The sequence below is a fragment of the Hemibagrus wyckioides genome, linkage group LG01, assembly GCF_019097595.1.
Source record: "Hemibagrus wyckioides isolate EC202008001 linkage group LG01, SWU_Hwy_1.0, whole genome shotgun sequence".
Lineage (NCBI taxonomy): Eukaryota > Metazoa > Chordata > Actinopteri > Siluriformes > Bagridae > Hemibagrus > Hemibagrus wyckioides.
In genome coordinates, this window is record NC_080710.1 from 4280780 (window position 1) to 4300888 (window position 20109).

The 20109-nt window shown below is 42.4% G+C and overlaps 2 protein-coding genes across 2 annotated transcripts; one reads left to right on the forward strand and one right to left on the reverse strand.

The window, feature by feature from the left end:
- Positions 1–3734: 3734 nt before the first annotated feature.
- On the forward strand, positions 3735–5782 carry si:dkey-283b15.2 (neuronal pentraxin-2). The gene is made up of 5 exons (XM_058399736.1): positions 3735–4340; positions 4461–4800; positions 4895–5142; positions 5293–5472; positions 5573–5782. The coding sequence occupies exons 1-5, from the start codon at positions 3735–3737 to the stop codon at positions 5780–5782; spliced, it is 1584 nt and encodes a 527-aa protein (XP_058255719.1).
- A 3379-nt stretch (positions 5783–9161) lies between these two features.
- On the reverse strand, positions 9162–19738 carry cyth2 (cytohesin 2). Its single transcript, XM_058399748.1, has 12 exons — positions 19546–19738; positions 18349–18499; positions 18188–18254; positions 17807–17925; positions 17237–17317; positions 16830–16942; positions 16332–16480; positions 15679–15790; positions 15166–15242; positions 14999–15070; positions 14717–14871; positions 9162–11672 (listed from the first exon to the last, which is right to left on the reverse strand). The coding sequence occupies exons 1-12, from the start codon at positions 19610–19612 to the stop codon at positions 11585–11587; spliced, it is 1251 nt and encodes a 416-aa protein (XP_058255731.1). The 5' UTR covers positions 19613–19738; the 3' UTR covers positions 9162–11584.
- Between the last annotated feature and the right edge of the window lie 371 nt (positions 19739–20109).

Here is a 20109-nt window from a genome sequence, read left to right on the forward strand (position 1 = left end):
TAGTGTTAATGTATCCTGTGTGTGTGTGTGTGTGTGTGAGTCTGTGTTGTATTTGTAGTGTTAATGTATCCTGTGTGTGTGTGTGAGAGAGTCTGTGTTGTATTTATAGTGTTAATGTATCCTCTGTGTGTGTGTGTGAGTCTGTGTTGTATTTATAGTGTTAATGTATCCTGTGTGTGTGTGTGTGTGTGTGTGAGTCTGTGTTGTATTTGTAGTGTTAATGTATCCTGTGTGTGTGTGTGTGTGAGTCTGTGTTGTATTTGTAGTGTTAATGTATCCTGTGTGTGTGTGTGTGTGTGTGTTTCCATTGTCTGGATTAATTAATGAAGTGCATACGTGTTCCATTTTCTGCAGTGTGTGTGTGTGTGTGTGTGTGTGTGTCCTTCTGGCACTAAATCTCTTTGGGCTCTCTCTCTCTCTCTCTCTCTCTCTCTCTCTCTCTCTTCTCTCTATCGCTCTATCTTTCTCTCTCTGTCTCTGTCTGTCTGTCTGTCTCTGTCTCTCTCACACACACACACACACACACACACAGAGAGAGTTCCAGAAATATAGCACGAGTGTGTGTGTGTGTTGTAACATCTGGATCCGGTGTCATTTCCTTTGTAATTTAATTGAATGTGAATCCGATCTTGTTTCATTTCTACGGTTATTTAATTTGCGGGACAAAAATCACACACACACACACACACACACACAGACACACACAGGCACAGATCTGAGGAGATCACACCTCAACATGTGTGTGTGTGTCCCCTTAACACTGTTCTAATCGACAGCAGTGTGTGTAGTGTAGCAGGATCCAGTGCGTACTTCACAATCATAAAGTGATCGGAGACGCGATTTGTTCTGCGCATGCGCTGCCAACAACACTTTATAACATATTATTAGTATGTTAGCATTATAACAACAGTATAATAAACACCTGCTGAATTAATTAATCAATTAATTAATTTAATTTTTTTTTTTTTAAAAATCGCATTTCCGCACATGCGCAGTACAAATTGTGTTCCCGGTACGGATCGAGTAGTGACAGTAATAATAGTACTAAGCGATTGGCAGCAATATCGCGCATGCGCAGAACAAATTGTGTCACATTACACTACAATAAATTCACCTTCTTGGCTCCGCCCCCAATATATACACTGTTCAGTTACCAAAAACCTGCATTTATATACCAGTGATAACTATTTACATTTTTTTAAATAAATAAAAAACATGTTTATCTAACAACAAAGATGCCTATTCGCCTTATTTTTATAGTACCCAACTAGCTAGCTAGCTACTTGGCTATCAGTACGTTTGCTGATAACAACCTCTGAGAGCGTGAGCTTTACTTATAGGTCACTATTCCCTAGCTAGCTATTAATATACTTCAGTGAATGCATCTCTGTGTCAGAGAGTGTTATCAGAGTGTTGCATCTCTAGCTAACTTATTAAATAGCAGAAACAGAAACAAACCATAAATCAGTGAAACGAAAGGGGTTAATAAGGGATATAATGTACATGCTAACTGTGTGTGTGTGTGTGTGTGGTGTTTTTGAGCAGTATGCTAATCGAAGCGAGTGCAGGCAGGTTGGAATGGGTGGAGAAAGGTGTCGGGAGTTCTGTGTGATTTTCTGCGAGAATCAAGGGGAAGGTGTACAGGACAGTGGTGAGACCGGCCATGCTGTATGGTTTAGAGACAGTGTCACTGAGACAGAGACAGGAGTCAGAGCTGGAGGTAGCAGAGCTGAAGGTTCTCTTTGGGAGTGACACGGTTGGACAGGATTAGGAACGAATACATCAGAGGGACGGCTCATGTTGGACGTTTGGGGGACAAAGTTAGAGAGGCCATGTTAAGATGGTTTGGACATGTCCAGAGGAGGGAGAGTGAGTATATTAGTAGAAGAATGTTGGACATGGAGCTGCCAGGCAGGAGGAAAAGAGGAAGGACAAAGAGGAGGTATATGATGTAATAAATGAGGATATGAAGCTAGTGGGTGTAAGTGTTGAGGATGCAGAAGATAGAGATAGGTGGAGAGAGATGATTCACTGTGGAGACCCCTGAAGGGAAAAGCCGAAAGAAGAAGAAGATGCTAATCGGCTTGGGAGCATTCCCTTTATAGAACTTATTCTACTTTTTGTGCTTTTTCTTAACAATAGCTGGTGTTCTAAAAGAAGAAACACATGAATACTAGCAGGACACATTTCTTTCTCTCCTCATTTTGACCTTAATCTGTGGCCATCTGTCGCCGGGTTAATTAACCCGATTAGCTTATTAAGACTCATGGCAGCACGCACCACAAAATGGCCGCCAGACTCTCTGTTCGAGTACTAAAAATAATCAAAGGTTTATTCAGGGTGATGAAGCACTGCTGGAGACGTCCTGACAAACATAAAAAATGAATGAAATTATGTCGGATTACACGATTCCTCCTCTTGAAAAATACCTGTGTATAAAAATATCCTGAGATAATTAAGATTGTTTAAAAATATGAATACATTTATAGCAAGGTTTAAAGCAAGGTATTCTTCCTTGTGTTAGCTAAAGATTGTAATGATGCGTATGATGCTGCTTTTATTACACTCCTTGAGGCGATAAGAGAAGATGGGACGAGAAAAGAGAGAAAACAGAGAGAGAGAGAGAGAGAGAGAACAGAGAGATAGATAGAGACAGACAGACAAGACAGAGAGAGAGAGAGAGAGAGAGAGAGAGTGACAGAAAGAGAGAGAATGCTAGAGAGAGAGAATTAACTCATTCACCTGGATTAAGTCTATCCCAAGCTGTCGAGAGACACACACACACGGGTAAGAAACATCTTTCTTTTATAATATTACACATAATACTAAGCAAACACACTAACAAATATTAAACCATGTAGTAGAAAGGAGGTAAAAGCACATTCTGAAGTGTTTTATTGCTCTTATACCTCAGCAGTTTGCTAAAGGTTAATTTAGCGTATTATTATAGATAATCATGTATAACTTTGTGTTGCTGTCATCACCACAGCTTTAATCTGTCGTTCCCTCGGCGGTTTCCTCTTTTGTTTCTCTTTCTTGAAAGACGTAGCTTGTATTTTGTTCAAGAGAAACCGTAACCTTGTCAGACTTTAGCTGTTTATTGGAGCATGTGCCTGTGTTTAAGGTGTTACCATACAAACGATAAGGGGTTAGAAGTATTTGGAACAAAATTCTGACCAATCCGAATCGAGAATTCAGCAGGGCTGATTTACGTCTTTATCCTTGATGCTTAAAAGGCCATTTTGTTGCGTTTAAACTACGTGTGTGTGTGTGTGTGTGTGTGTGTGTGTTTATTATATGCTGTTTTATGAGGCTTCATTTGTCTTTGCAGGAGGGTGCCAATGCCAAGTGATAGCCGCTCTAAAGGATTACACACACACACACACACACACACACAGATCTACCTCAAGCCATTAAAACTCTCCACACTCGAGGCCACTAGACAGAAGAGGGAAATCATACAGACAGATCATACAGACACTTTAGACAGTTGTGCAAGTCTATTCCTGCCAAGTATAATAAAGATTATCTAAATAAATAAATAAATAAACAAACAAACATGTCAAATCATTATAAATGGATTTATTCCATTAGTGTATTTTAGTATAGTTGTTTGATCAAAGCAAAAGTAGAGGACAGAAAGTCTCAGAGAGATTTAGAGAGAGAGAGAATAAGTGAGCGAGAAAGAAAGTGAACTAAATGTAATAGAATATAGCAGACACACTTCACTGGAAATGATACGTGATCCGTTTCACACACACACCACATTTCTCCTGAGAAGGACAAGGATGGACGGATGGGTGCTCCCTCTTCTTGCGTGCCTGCTCCTTGTCTGTGGAGGAGTTTCTGGCTCGGAGTATGAGCTCGGTGCTCACCCACGCTTCATCTGTAGCCCCATTCCCCCCGATGCCCCCTGCATCCCCTCTGATAGCTCTGGTCACCATGGCGGCCATCACGGTGGCCATTACGGTGAACATCACAGCAGGCACCACGGCAGCCATTACACCGGCCACCATGGTGACTCCTGGTGGGGCGTGTCGGATGAGGCCACGCCCACTATCTTGCACCTGCGTGAGAGCTTAGTGCAGCAGAAGGAGACGATTCTGGACCAGAGGGAGACGATCCGCGAGCTCACCTCCAAGCTGGCGCTCTGCCAGGGCTTCGGGCATGGCCTGGGAGGACACGAGCATGGACACGAGCATGGACACAGCCAGTACAGGCATTACCATGGCAATGAAGAGCACACGGGTGACGAGACGATGAGTCTATCACACTCAAGCTCTCCGGAGCAGATGAGACACATGCTGGAGACGTTAAAGGAGAGACTAGAAAACCTGCAGGTGAGAGAAAGAGACAGAAAGTAAGACAAGTGCCACTACTCACTACTCTAACTAAGAAATATTAGTGTTCTTACTCTTCGCTTCTAAACAGTATGTTTAAATCTCTACGTGTTTTGTCAGACGCACAACACGTCCACGGCGTACTCCGCCTCTCTGAAGGAGCTGCTGCGGAGGAAGATCTCAGCCCTCGAACAGCAGATGCTGCATCACGCAACATCCGTCACCGACGGCAACCATCACCACGGTGATGACGAGGATGATGACGATCACGATGGCCATGACGGCGACGAACACCACGACGGTCAACACGACGGTAACCATGATGACAGTCGCCATGGCAGCGACACAGGTGGACACGAGCACCGGAGGTCATCGCACCGCTCACAGGATCGCCGGACGACGCATGACGAGCTGGACAAAGTGCTGAAGCAGCTGACACACGGCGCCCGTTCGAACACAGGTGAACACTTACATTATTTCACTGAATGATGAAGCATCATGAAATAAAATACGACACCTAGTTCTTTAATCGTTATCATCACTACGGTTTTCAGGTACGAGGAAGAGAAGCAAATCTTCTAGAAGTTTCCAGATTGGCTTCCCAATGCGCACAAACTACATGTATGGGAGAGTGAAGCGAACGGTGACGCAAGAGATCTATGCCATGACGCTGTGCATGTGGCTGAAGGGCGGAGCCTCGGGCATAGGCACGCCCTTTTCCTACTCCGCCCCGGGGCAAGCAAACGAACTGGTGCTGATTGAGTGGGGGGACAAGCCGATGGAGCTGCTGATCAAAGACACGGTAAAAAGAGAGGAAGAGAGAGACAGAGAGAGAGAGAGAGAGAGGAAGAGGAAGAGTAAATAGGGTCATGTGATAAAATTCTGGTCTCTGATTTGATACAGAAACATCCCAAAAGAGGAAGCTGATGGTTTTGTGTGTGTGTGTGTGTAGGCAGTGATATTACCCCTCTCACTGCATGATGGGAAATGGCACCACGTGTGTGTGACGTGGTTGGCACAGGATGGAGTATGGGAGGTTTATCAGGACGGCACAAAGAGAGGCTCAGGGGATAATCTTAACGCCTGGCAACCCATCAAGCCTGGAGGAGTGTTTATTTTGGGACAGGAACAGGTGACACGCACACACACACACACAAACACACACACACTTAAAAACCTTTTTTCTCTCATTAATAACTGTGTGTGTGTGTGTGTGTGTGTGTGTGTGGTAGGACTCGCTCGGCGGACGTTTCGATGCCACTCAGGCTTTCGTCGGTGAAATCTCAGACCTGCAGCTCTGGTCTCACACACTCACGCACCATGACATTTACAGCCTTGCGTCCTGCAGAGGTCACATGACCGGTGATGTCATAAGCTGGGCGGAGTCGGTGGTGGAGCTGCACGGCGGGGTCACCAAGTACCCGTTTGATCCCTGTCATTAAGGCTACTTTCCCTACATATAATATAGAAAACGATGAAGAACAGATGATGATGATGATGAGAGGCTGGTGCAGGGAAAAAGCTAGATGTACCTAAAAATGGATAAAAAGTACCATGTTCAAAATTTAGGACATGCTGCTAGAGAGCTTCAGGGTGATAACAGCGACTCTGTCTGATCATACCCGATTATTTTCCTGTAACAGCACAACTCCAAGTGTTTTATTCAAACCAGATGTATGAGAGCAGAGGGTAGAAGTTAGATAGGACTCATACATTGCTTTTGTTCTTATTAGAGTCTCAAATCACACACCCTACACTAGCTTGTAAGGTTAAATCTAAAAACAGAAACGAGAAAATGGCCTCCATTCTTACCTCAGCACATAGTAAAGAGGAAGGCAACTTCACTGCAAACTGTTTTTATTTTTCCAAAGAAAGCTTTCGCAGAAAGTCAACTGAAAGATACAGCAACACCAAAGACGCTAGCTATTAGGAAAGTAGCTTTAAGTTCGATATCAGGAACTTTTCCGTATTTTCAAAAATTTGAATACTCAAGAAAAGTTACTTTATCCCCAAAACATACACTATATTTCCAGAAGTTTTGGGACACCCCTCCAAATCATTGAGTTCAGGTGTTGTTTTTCAGGTGTTGGGCTCGGCCTCTTAGTTCCAGTGAAAGGGACTCTTAATGTTTCAGCTTCATACCAAGACAATTTGGACAATTTCATGCTCTTTGTGGGAACAGTTTGGGGATGACCCCTTCCTGTTCCAACATGACTGCACACCAGTGACCAAAGCAAGGTCCATAAAGACATGGATGAGTGAGTTTGGTGTGGAGGGACTTGACTGTCCTGCACAGAGTCCTGACCTCAACCCCATAGAACACCTTTGGGATGAATTAGAGCGGAGACTGTAAGCCAGGCCAAAACTGAGACGTCTGCCTTTACATGTCCACCCTTTGCAGCTAGAACAGCTTCAACTCTTCTGGGAAGGCTTTCCACAAGGTTTAGGAGTGTGTTTATGGGAATTTTTGACCATTCCTCTAGAAGCACATTTGTGAGGTCAGGCACTGATGTTGGATGAGAAGGCCTGGCTCACAGTCTCCGCTCTAATTCATCACAAAGGTGTTCTATCAGGTTGAGTTCAGGACTCTGTGAAGTTCATCCACACTAAACTCGCTCATCCATGTCTTTATGGACCTTGCTTTGGTCACTGGTGTACAGTCAGTCATGTTGGAACAGGAAAGGGTCATCCCCAAACTGTTCCCACAAAGAGCATGAAATTGTCTAAAATGTCTTAGGAGTTCTTTTCACTGGAACTAAGTAGCCGAGCTCCAACCCCTGAATTCAATGATTTGGAGGGGTGTCCCAAACCCTTTAGCACTATAGTGTATCTTACACAGTGAACGTGTAGTGAAAGTGAAAGTTGTAGGATACATGGAGTTAAATCTTGAATATTAATAAATAGGGCAGGAAATATTCTGAAACTAGATATCTAGTGCAATTCTTTAATAGTAATTTTAGATGTAAAGTGCACTGTATATAACTATATAAGTGCACTAGTCAGGGTGTAGGGACAATTTCTAATGAAGGTTTTTTTCTCCCTGTTCTGATCTCTAGTGCACTAGTTAGTGGCTCAGCAGAGATTTGGCACAGACCTGACTCTTTTTTTTTTGTTAAGTTTCTTTATGATTACTTTTTTAAACGTAATAATTAAACACATGGTTTTAATAAAATGTAACAAAGGTGACATTTTCTCTCTTGTGATTGATGTGTGTGCGTGTGTGTGTGCGCGTGCGTGTGTGTGTGCGTGTGTGTGTGCATGTGCGTGTGTGTGTGCAAGCAAATAAAACCGGACGTTTTGTTCAATACTTCTTGTGTAAACAGCAGGGGGCGACAGTGCAGAACGAACAAAAAAGGAAAGAAAGAAAGAAAGAAAGAAAGAAAGGCAATCAAACAAGGTGACAGAAAAATAAAAAACAGATAGATAGATAGATAGATAGATAGATAGATAGATAGATAGATAGATAGATAGAACGATGGAGTCATTATGATGTCTTGAACTTTATTGTCTGGCAACAGTACACATTTGTAACCTTCGGTTTGTTTCTTTGCTACATTAAGAGATGATTTCCTGTTTATTACATCATTCAGTCAAAAAATAATAATAACAATAATAAAAACGCGGCCTAATCCCAAACGGCATGTAGTGCACTACGTAGGACACAGAAGCCATAATGTAACACTCCATGTAGGGCACTTCGATACGGAAACACCAGATACAGGCCTTTTAATACAGATTCTATCTAACTTCAGACATGGCTACGCTATATTTATACTGTTTTTTTTAAAAAAAAAAAATAAAAAAAAATAATAATAACGCAGCACTTGTTCATATTAACAGGGAAAACAAAACCAAAAGATCGAATAGTACACTGCTACATTTCATTCTCATTTAATTAGTAGCTTAAAACACAAGGCGACGAAGAGAAATATTAGCGTTCCATATTCATTCTTACACGGCAATCGCAGACTGTTTATTTTCTTCTGTCGTTTTTTTGTTTTACTTCGTACGAGAGCGTAGAATTGCTAAGGCGAAAATTAGAAGGTATAAATAGGTTCAAATATGGAGCGCTAATAACAGTCTCTTGATATGAAGAAAGCCGATACGATCGTATCCGATTCGGCAGGCACACATGCATCCCCAGTCCATGACAATGGAAATTATTCATTAATTATAATAAAAACTTTTTTTTAAAAAATGAAAATGAAAAACAATAAATTAACATGTCTACACGTGTCAGAAAACAAAACAACACGAGACGTATTTACAAAGCGCTAACGACAACGTGTAATATGCTAAGCTGCCATAAAACTCCTTCAAAACCCACGAGTCAGAGCCAACTAGCCGTGCCGGTGGACACGCCCACGCTAATGCTAACACTAATGTGCTTAAGACGCGTAATGGGAGTCCGTTTCCTGTCTGAAGAAATCGTATGGAAATGCAACGCCGGAATGACACGGAAAAACAAAAACATGTTCCATTTCATTGGGAACGATTCTGAAGCTAACGGAATAAAATGAAGCTTTCGTTTTGTAGTTTTTAGCCTCACTGCTATTAGGATTGTATTTTTTTTTTGTTCGTAAGGTAGTTTGTTACTACGTTGTGTTTGTAGTTTGCGTTTCTTTGCTGCTTTATGTTCGTAGTTTGTGTTTTGTTGCAAAGTTTTTGTACATAGTTTATGTTCCATCGTTGTTTTATGTTCATAGTTTGCGTTTCTTTGCAATTTTATGCTTGTAGTTTGCTTTTCGTTGCTGTCTTATGTTCGTAGTTTACGTTTTTGATGCAATTTTTTGTATGTAGTTTATGTTCAATCATTTTATGTTCGTAGTTTGCATTTCTTTGCTGTGTTCTGTTTGTAGCTTGCGTTTTGTTGCAATTTTTTATATAGTTTGTTCCACTGTTTTATTTCGTAGTTTGCGTTTTGTTGCAAATCCTTGTACGTAGTTTATGTTCCATCGCTATTTTATGTTCGTAGTTTGCGTTTCTTTGCTGTTTTATGTTTGTAGTTTACATTTTTATTGCAATTATTTGCACATAGTTTATGTTCCATCGTTGTTTTATGTTCATAGTTTGTTTCACTGCAATTTTATGTTCGTAATTTGCGTAGTTTGTAGTTTACGTTATTATTATTTTATGCATTTCATTCAAATTCATGTAAAAAAAAAAAAAATAAAATAAAATAAAAATAATAAAAACGGGGTCTAATCCCAAATGGCATGTAGGGCACTACGTAGGACGCAGAAGCCATAATGTAACACTCCATGTAAGGCTCGTCGATACAGAAAGTGCCCTACATGGATATTTTCTCTTTGTAAGTTACATTTCATTCAAAAAAAAATTCGTAGTTGATGTCACGTTGATATTTTGTGAATAGTCTAATTCTTTTTTACTGCTTAGCATTTGTAGTTTAGGTTTCATTACTGTTATGTTTGTAGTTTACATCTCACTGATACGTCTGCAGTTTATGTTTCATTACTATTTCATTGTACTCTGTAATTTTCTGTTACAGTTGTAGTTTGTAGTATGCTTCACTGCTACTTTATGCTAGGTTTCATTAATACGTTCCGTTTGCAGTTTAGGTTTCATAACGTTCTCTTTCATAACAGTTTTGTTTGTTTTGTTGCATATTTTTGTAGTTTACGTTCCATAACAATTTTGCATTCGCAATTTGTAGTGTGTAACTTATCTCAGCCCCACCCCTGCAGCTCATAATGTAACGACGGGTAGTTGTTTCGGTAAGAGTGCTAGCACTTTCGTGACTGATGTGTAAACGTATATACACAGAGTTTAATGATGTAGTGATGTACGGCTATCACATGACTTCAGCTTCTGGATTTCCATATGATTATTTGACAGAAAAACAACTCCACAGAGGTATGTTAAGAAATTTCTCTCTATTAACTAACCGGTTCAGTGTCTAGGCTTTAAATCTGCTTTTAGATTCATGTGGCATGCCTTTGTTCTTACCACCAGGGCGTAACCCAGCGCTACTTTTAGACTTTTATTTTCCCGCATAACGGAATAAATGGACCTATTCAAAGAGCTGTGCTAACACCGTCACGCCCCAGAAGCGCTGATTTCCTGTTGTTTAACAGGAAGCCAGGCCATCAGCATTCTTCTGGATCCCTGTGGGGCGATTATTAGGCAGCAACAGCTTTTGATGAAAATAAAACAAAAGCCTTTTATAGGCATGATCCCGAGCAAAGCAAAAGCGACCAGCTCGAGCGAGGGACGCTCGAGTCACGGCTAAATCTACAGAGAGTTTACGTGTGAAGCGGATATGCCGCGTAAATAACAATGAGCTTTCTGTCTGATGAAGCTAACAAGCAGGGATGAGTCAGCTGAATATCAGATGACTCTCTTTTGGGAATATTGTTGGTGCATGAACTATTATTTTTGCATGCTATGTAGTGTAGGGAACTGAATCACTTTCGGCTGGGAATATAGCGCACTATATAGGATCTATTACTTCATACCCTAAAAATGTAGTGCCCGATTATTATTAACTCTTATAAATACTCAATATGCTAACGATCGTATGGTGCAGAGGTCATTCAGAGAGCCAGGTGTTAATAAAAAGCTTGAGTGACTTAATCCCTAGACACTAGTCCCTTTGTGTGTCTTTAAAAAAAAAAGGGAATAAAAGTAAGACCACGGTGATGATGATGATGTCATACTCATATGATAAATGACTTGTAGGTGTGTATCAGTGTTTCAGTAAACGGAGCGGTTCACAGTATCTGATTAAGGAGCTAGGAAGACCTGCAGGAAGAACAGCAGTAGTAAGCACTAGTAGTAGTAGTGTGTAGGGACTGTACTAAAGTGTACTCTAGTGTGTACTAAATGTAGTGTCCAGCACTAGTAATGTCAACAGATAGTAATGTGCAAGTAAGATCAGTAGTAGGACGCGTGTGACGCGACGACAATGACAACGAGGATGATCTTAGGGTCACCCTTCCATCCTCACCCAACAGTGTACAGGGACAGTAGTGTATACGGACGCTCTGGACTAACACTTCCTGTTAATAAACACTTCGGAGTACCTTTGTAAAGGAGGCCTAGCCTGAGAGGGGTAAGGTAGTGAACACTCTGCTGGAGGGCACAAGCACAGGAGTGAAGGAAACACTGAAGCTCACGTCGGCCCCGTCCTCCAGTAAACAGTCCTTAGAGGATGGGATAAATAATGAGGTGTAGATGATGGAGGAATGAACGAAGGATGATGGGAATGAGGAAGAAGAACGGTCCTAAGCCTGCTCTTCTTTCTTCTTCAAGGAGATGCGCTTCTTCCTTGCGGCCAGCATCTCGTAGAAAGGGTCCACGCTCACTGCCGACCTGAGACAGACGCAGACACGGAGAAATTTATATGTATAGCAAGTATAAAATATCCCAAAATTCCATCAGATATAACATAAAAATCCTCTCAGATATCTGAGCATAGATAAATGAACAGGCACAGCAGTCAACGTGAGAAACATTTAAAGACAGGAGTTAAAACTCCTGTCAGAAATCCTGTCAGATTAGCTAATGTGAGCTAGCAATCGAGCATAAGCAGTAAACATCCTGTCAGATTGACTTCTGTTAGCTGGATAGTGATATTTATATATATCAATCTAAATCCTGTCAGATTAGCTAGCATTTAAAATATAAATATTTTGACAAATTAAACAACTGTAAATAACTGTAGCTATCTGGTATAGCTGTAAATATCTAAATAATTATGTAGAGAAAGAATATTTCTTTCAGAGATCCTGTCAGATTAGCTAGCTGGCTAGAACCAGCATTAAATAAATGTAGCTTTCTGGCTATCTAGTGTAGCTGTAAATTTCTAAACAATTATGTAAAGAACTTGATATCTCTTTCAAAGATCCTGTCAGGTTCATGTTAGCTAGCTGGCTAGTCTTAAGAGTCAGATTAGCTCTATCTTATTGTGTATTGGTGGCTAGCTGACTAGCATTAAGTATTAGGAATATTACTAAAGGTATTATTTAGTAATATTGTTCTCACTCCCTGACCTTATGTTAGCTAGCTGGCTAGTGTTAGCAGTGCACATAATAGACATTTACGGATAGGTCTTATATCAGGAATAGTGAATTTCAGCTAGTTGGTTAGCATTAGTAGTAACAATGATCTCAAAAATCATCAGACATCCTCCTGGCAGTTTATCATGAAATTAGCAAGTGCACAGTTTGTTCCCTAAAACAGTCAAGTCATTTTTCATTATTTCAGGAAACTGAAACTAGCACAAGTAGCATAATGGTTTCTTAAAATAAGCCAAACTGAAGTAACACGAGGTTTGCTACAATCATAATGGACGGAAGATGGTGTTATTGTGGTGTAATGTAGTGAGCAGGGTGTGGTTGTGTGGTTTGTGACAGAAAACCACAGATCTCCACAGAAAACCACTGACGTGTTATTGATGGTGTTTATGTGGCATAAATAGTACATGGGGGGTGTGGTTTGGGACACGTCCACAGGAGACCAATAATCTGTGTGGTCTATAAAAAGAATAGGGGGTGTGGTTTGGGACACGTCCACAGGAGACCAGTGATGGTGTATGGGTGGCCTTTAAAGAGAATAAGGTGTGTGGTTAGGGACACGTCCACAAGTGATCTATAAAGTGAATAGGGTGTATGGTTTGGGACACGACCACAAGTGGTCTATAAAGTGAATAGGGTGTGTGGTTTGGGACATGTCCACAGGAGACCAGTGATGTGTTAGTGATGGTGTTTGTGTGGTCTACATAATGAATAGGGTGTGTGGTTTGGGACATGTCCACAGGAGACCAGTGATGTGTTGGTGATGGTGTTTGTGTAGTCTAGAAGGTGAATAGTGTGTATGGTTTGGCACACGCCCACAGGAGACCAGTGATGTGTTGATGATGGTGTTTGTGTGGTCTATAAAGTGAATAGGGTGTGTGGTTTGGGACATGTCCACAGGAGACCAGTGATGTGTTGGTGATGGTGTTTGTGTAGTCTAGAAGGTGAATAGGGTGTATGGTTTGGCACACGCCCACAGGAGACCAGTGATGTGTTGATGATTGTGTGGTCTATAAAGTGAATAGGGTGTGTGGTTTGGGACACGCCCACAGGAGACCAGTGATGTGTTGATGACTGTGTGGTCTATAAAGTGAATAGGGTGTGTGGTTTGGGACACGCCCACAGGAGACCAGTGATGTGTTGATGACTGTGTGGTCTATAAAGTGAATAGGGTGTGTGGTTTGGGACACGCCCACAGGAGACCAGTGATGTGTTGATGACTGTGTGGTCTATAAAGTGAATAGGGTGTGTGGTTTGGGACACGCTCACAGGAGACCAGTGATGTGTTGATGATTGTGTGGTCTATAAAGTGAATAGGGTGTGTGGTTTGGGACACGCCCACAGGAGACCAGTGATGTGTTGATGATTGTGTGGTCTATAAAGTGAATAGGGTGTGTGGTTTGGGACACGCTCACAGGAGACCAGTGATGTGTTGGTGATTGTGTTTGTGTGGTCTATAAAGTGAATAGGGTGTGTGGATTGGGACACGCCCACAAGATATCAAAGATGTGTTGGTGATGGTATTTGTGTGGAGTACACAGTGAATAGGGTGTATGGTTTGGGACACGACCACAAGTGGTCTATAAAGTGAATAGGGTGTGTGGTTTGGGACATGTCCACAAGTGGTCTATAAAGTGAATAGGGTGTGTGGTTTGAGACATGTCCACAAGTGGTCTATAAAGTGAATAGGGTGTGTGGTTTGAGACATGTCCACAAGTGGTCTATAAAGTGAATAGGGTGTGTGGTTTGAGACATGTCCACAAGTGGTCTATAAAGTGAATAGGGTGTGTGGTTTGGGACATGTCCACAAGTGGTCTATAAAGTGAATAGGGTGTGTGGTTTGGGACATGTCCACAAGTGGTCTATAAAGTGAATAGGGTGTGTGGTTTGAGACATGTCCACAAGTGGTTAATGAAGTGAACATTGTGTACTGATTATGGTGAGGAATTGTAATGGTGTATCCTATAGAATGAATAGGGTGTGTGGTTTGAGACATGTCCACAAGTGGTCTATAAAGTGAATAGGGTGTGTGGTTTGGGACATGTCCACAAGTGGTCTATAAAGTGAATAGGGTGTGTGGTTTGAGACATGTCCACAAGTGGTCTATAAAGTGAATAGGGTGTGTGGTTTGAGACATGTCCACAAGTGGTCTATAAAGTGAATAGGGTGTGTGGTTTGAGACATGTCCACAAGTGGTTAATGAAGTGAACATTGTGTATTGATTATGGTGAGGAATTGTAATGGTGTATCCTATAGAATGAATAGGGTGTGTGGTTTGGGACATGTTCACAGCGGGTTGATGTTGATACTAATGTCAGCGTGGCTTAATTGTTGAAGTACTTGATGCTGTGGATCCACTCGTCCTTCTCCTCCGGCGTGGGGGCGGAGATTCGGTAGACCATGTGATTGCCCTCCACCACTCGTCCGTCAGCTTCAGTCTTACATGCCTTAATGAGCTGCCCTCGGTTATTGGGGATGTAGAGCTCGAAGCAGTTCTGCACAATGAAATATGTTATTAAAAAATCTAAAGTTAATTGAAGCTTCTGATTGGTCAGTTTTTGTCTGACATCATCAGCTGACAATCTGTCACTCTTAAGAAATGTGATTGGCTGGAAGACTCACGGGTTTGCGCGGATCCTCCACCTCCCGAATGCTCAGGTTCTCCAGGGGGATGATGCCTCTCGGCTCCTTATCCTACACACACACACACACACACACACACACGTATTTAATAATGCATAGTCACACAAGGACTTTGTAAACTAGGGTGCACTGGAGTGCGCACTTACTGTAGTGTACTCAAAATAATACAGGCAGTTATCGGTCAGAATGAACCATCGCCTCTTCCATGTTTTCACTCGTCCTCCTGAGAGAAAGAAAGATAAAGTTGTTTTTATTTGCAGAATTTACCTTCTGCTGATCAGCTGAATTAATGACTTTAAGGGTAAAGAGACAAAACTGTAGCTAGATTTGGGACAGAGCCGGAGCAGAGCACCTACCTCCTGCAGAGAGGAAACCACAGGCCAAGCAGAAGAGACCAGAGAGCCAGAGAAACGGGGGAAAGAGTGAGACAGGATTAGTGACAGATATCACACACGCCCCACCATGCAGAGAAATGCAGGTTACACACACACACACACACACACACTCTCACTGACACACACACACACACACACACACACCATGCCAGCATTTATAAAGGGCAACAGATTAAACTCATCACCATGCAAGCCACCGGTTTGAAAGATTCAGTCGCAAGATCTCAGGATCAGGTCAAAACACACACACACACACACAATTACCCAGTTTAAGCAACCAGCCCTCTCGATCTGGGTTGAAAAAAGTGTGAGTCAGATCGTTCCCATCGTCTTCTGGGATTTTAAACGGCTCGTTCTTAATGCTGTCATACAGGTTCTGGAGAGAGAGAGAGAGAGAGAGAGAGAGAGAGAGAGAGAGACAGTAAGGGGGCAGAGAGACAGAGTCAGAGAGAGAGAGAGAGGCGGGGAAGAGAGACACGAGGGGAAGAGAGACAGAGAGAGAGACAGAGTCAGAGAGAGAGAGACGAGGAAAGAGAGACACGGGGAGAGAGACAGAGAGAGAGAGACAGAGACAGACAGACAGAGAGAGAAAGAGACAGATAGATTTACACTTAAATCTAAACTAAAATTAACATACATTTAAAAAACAAATTCTGATCTGTACCATGATGCAACACTCTCTCACACACACACACACACACACACACACAAACAGGGACAGTTTTAAAGGAATGTTTCTACATTGATTTATGACTAATAACTACATAATACATCCTGTAGCCTGAACAAAGACTCAAAAACACACACACACACACACATACACACACACACAAGTATAAATCTCTCCTTAAACACCAACGCTGAACAAGTGCTGGTAACACACACACACACGCACACACACACACACACACACTCACTCGAAGCAGCTCCTCAGGCAGGTCTCCGCCCTCGTTGATTCCCCGGTTCATGCTGATGAATCGCTCCACTGTGGGCTTGTCTCGCACGTTGGGGTTGTGGAGGCTGGTGTTCAGCATGATGATGGCGAACGACAGCACGTAACAGGTGTCTGTGATAAACAGATAAATAAGTAAATAAATTAATAAATGATGATATAAGGACACAACATTGTGGCAGATTTGGGAGAAAACAAGTCTGACACTCTGTGTGTGTGTGTGTGCGCGCATGAGTTTCTGTTTCTGTGTGTGACTCCGTGTGTGTGTGTGTGTGCATGAGTTTCTGTTTCTGTGTGTGAGACTGTGTGTGTGTGTGTGTGTGTGAGTTTCTGTTTCTGTGTGCGAGACTGTGTGTGTGTGTGTGCATGAGTTTCTGTTTCTGTGTGTGAGACTGTGTGTGTGTGCGTGTGTGCATGAGTTTCTGTTTCTGTGTGCGAGACTGTGTGTGTGTGTGTGTGTTACCGGTGCTCTGAAACACTCCGGAGTTGCAGTGACAGTATCTCTGTGCGAATGCCTCCATCATTCTGTCAATCTTCTGGGCTTCTCCTGGCAAACGGAAACTCCACAGGAACTGCCTGAATCACACAGGTGACACGTCACACACTCGCATAACTTTATCAGGTTTTCCCAAGACGTTCCCAATTTCCTGTCAACAATGAGGCTGGAATTTTATCTGACACAGTTCTGGAAGTTTTCAATTCCCCACTTATATCCACAACGGACGAAATGAATCACTTTCGATTTGATTCAAAACAATTGATTTGGCTAAAATGAATCATTCTTTCTGTCCGTGAACACACACTAACATAGGTTACAGTGTCGGGGGGTGGGGGGTTTGTGGGATACTGAAGGGTGTAGGTGAGATTTACCTGAGAGCCTGGACCAGGTTGAGATCCGTAAACTCATGGAGGTCAACGAAGGCCTGCAGAACACGGATGTTGAACTCGTCTCTGAGACAGAGAGAGAGAGAGAGAGAGAGAGAGAGAGAGACAGAGATTTACACTGAGCATCTTCAAATCCACCTGACTCTGAAAAATGAGTTTTGTGCCAAAGAGAGAGACAGACAGAGACAGTAAAGGAGTGACAGAAAGAGAGGAATAGAGAAAGTGACAGAGAGAGAGACAGGAAGATAGACAACGAGGGAGAGAGAGAGACACAGCGGCAGGCAGTGAAACAAAAATAGAAGGAGGAGAGAGACATACATGGGGGGGGCAGAGAGGGAGGCAGAGAGGCAGAGAGAGGGAGAGAGAGAGACAGAGAGACAGAGAGAGACAGACACGGGGGGGGCAGAGAGGGGGGCAGAGAGAGAGAGAGGGACAGACAGAGGGGGGGGGGCAGAGAGAGAGGGCATAAAGGCACATGGAGAAGAAGAGAAGTTGGGCAGCAGATGAGTTCCAGCATGTGTGTGTGTGTGTGTGTGTGTGCGCGCCAGGCTGTACCTCTCTCCCAGGTAGTCTCCAATGGCCGTTTTGTTAAGCCCCTCCCCTTTATAGAGGAACTGAGCGATCTCCTCTGGAGTGTGACGCAGCAGCTCGTTCTCCACCAGGAACGCAATCCCCTGAGACGCCACGGCAACAAGAGTTACACACACACAAACACACACACACTCATCTCACAATCCACAACACTATTCACCTTTTATTTTTATATTTTATATATAAACTGGAACACAAGTTTTTTTGTCGTGATGTTCTTGTCTCTTAGCAACCGGTGTGTGATGTCATTGTCCCATACAGCTGACCCACACTCATTAGCCCTTAGCGGATGTACAGGAACTCAGCCTGTTGCGGTATATAAATTATTGCCGCCCCCCCCCTCACCTTTTTGGGGTCCATGTTGAATTTTTTCCTCCCCATTGCCACGTGCCGACTCTTCTGGAGCGTTTTGCTGCGGACAAACGTTTAGGATAATAAGCGTTAGTTAGAGTCATATTCATTTCGTTCCTTGACTCAGGTATGCAAGGCGTGTCTCTCTCTCTGACCTGCCCTCTGTGCTGTTCTCCAGCCCTTCCACCTCCATCATGGCCTCTCGCAGCTCCTCTCGCAGCCGCTGGATCTCCAGCAGCAGGGCGCCTTTCCTCCGCCGGATCTCCTCCAGCTCCGCTCGCTCCTCTGGGCTCAGATCAGCCGGGACTGATGGGAAAAAGGAGGAAAGGAAAGTTAATACCAGCATCATTTGGAGCAAAACATGTTTTCCTACAGCTACACAAGTTCTACAGAAAAATCCTTTTTTGCTTACGTGTGTCATTTACAGGTACAGACATGCTGTGGGTTTACAAAAAAAATAACACCTTGGGGTCTTTTTGCATACTCTATGATGACAGAATACCGCAACACACACACACACACACACACACACACTGAGCTGTCATTACTGTAATTACTCATTATGCCTATGGCTTTTTAAATATAATGGCCTTCAGTCATGCGTTTCTGCTCTGCTCTGTACACACAGGAATGTGTGCCTCTTCCTGCTCTCATGCACGTTTATAACGCATCTATAACAAATCGAATATCATAACTTCACGATGAGCACGTGCATGTATATGTATATATATATATATATATATATATATATATATATATATATATATATCCAAAACGTCAGCGTTTCCCTCAATGTTTTAGCTCACATTTAATAAATAAACAAACAAACTAGTAAATATTCTGATGATTTTGCTAACTAAACGCATTTTAATCATATCACGTCATGTCATGAATGTCATGTACAAACGCACGAGCCAAACAAAACCGTCTTGACGTTTTGCTAGCTTGCTAGCAAAAATATAAAAATATAAAACGAAGACATGATGCTGTGTATAAGGTGCAACAGGAGCTAATTAAGCATAAGCCTGTCGAAGGAAATGTAAATGAAAACATTAAAATGTTCGTGTGTATTATAAAAATAAAAAAATGTATCGATTAAACAACGTCAGTGGACTCTTTTCCCATCCGTATTCAGAAAACCCCGCCTCCTTCGATATAATTGGCTAGTAGAGCCAGCTTCCCGTAATCCTATTGGTGGACACCTTGTTAACACAAGCTCCCCGCAAATCGTAGCGCGACTCACCGGAAAAATGGCGGAAAGACAAAATAGCGCATGCTAACACATTAGCCTACTTAGCAACGTTAAACAATACAAGATCCCAGAACAGGAGAAGTTTTTTTAAGCGACTTACTGTAGTCCAGGTCGTCCATTTTCGGGGCTTTGCTCTTAGGCATATATGTATCAGAGCCGACTGTCATTCACTTGCTGAAAATGACGGATATATAAAATATACCCCCTTTAAATGAAAAGGAAATAAATAAATAACAAGGCGGAGTAAAAGGAAACCAGGGAGGATTCTAGACAAAGGAGGAGTCGGTGTGATGCCGGATGTTGCGTCAGACGGGGGTTTAAAAAAAAGGAACGTGCGCTGCTGTCGGCCATCTTGGTAAGGGCACGGCACGGGATTTTGAGGCGCCATTTTGGAAAGATGTAGATGGAATACAAAACCCTTCACTCTACCTACTTGGTTAAAATGCTGACTAACGTTAATAAATTAAACTTTAAATAAACATTCAATATTTTTGCAAATTTTCCTTCAATAGAGATTAAAGCAAAATCATAAAAACACGTTTCAACATTCAACAAAATTAGACAACTACAAGCCCTTAGCACTAGTTAGCACTAATTGTACCACTGTGTTGTCCATTGGTGTTGATTTTCTTTACAATAAAGCACTCATTTCAATCCGTTATTT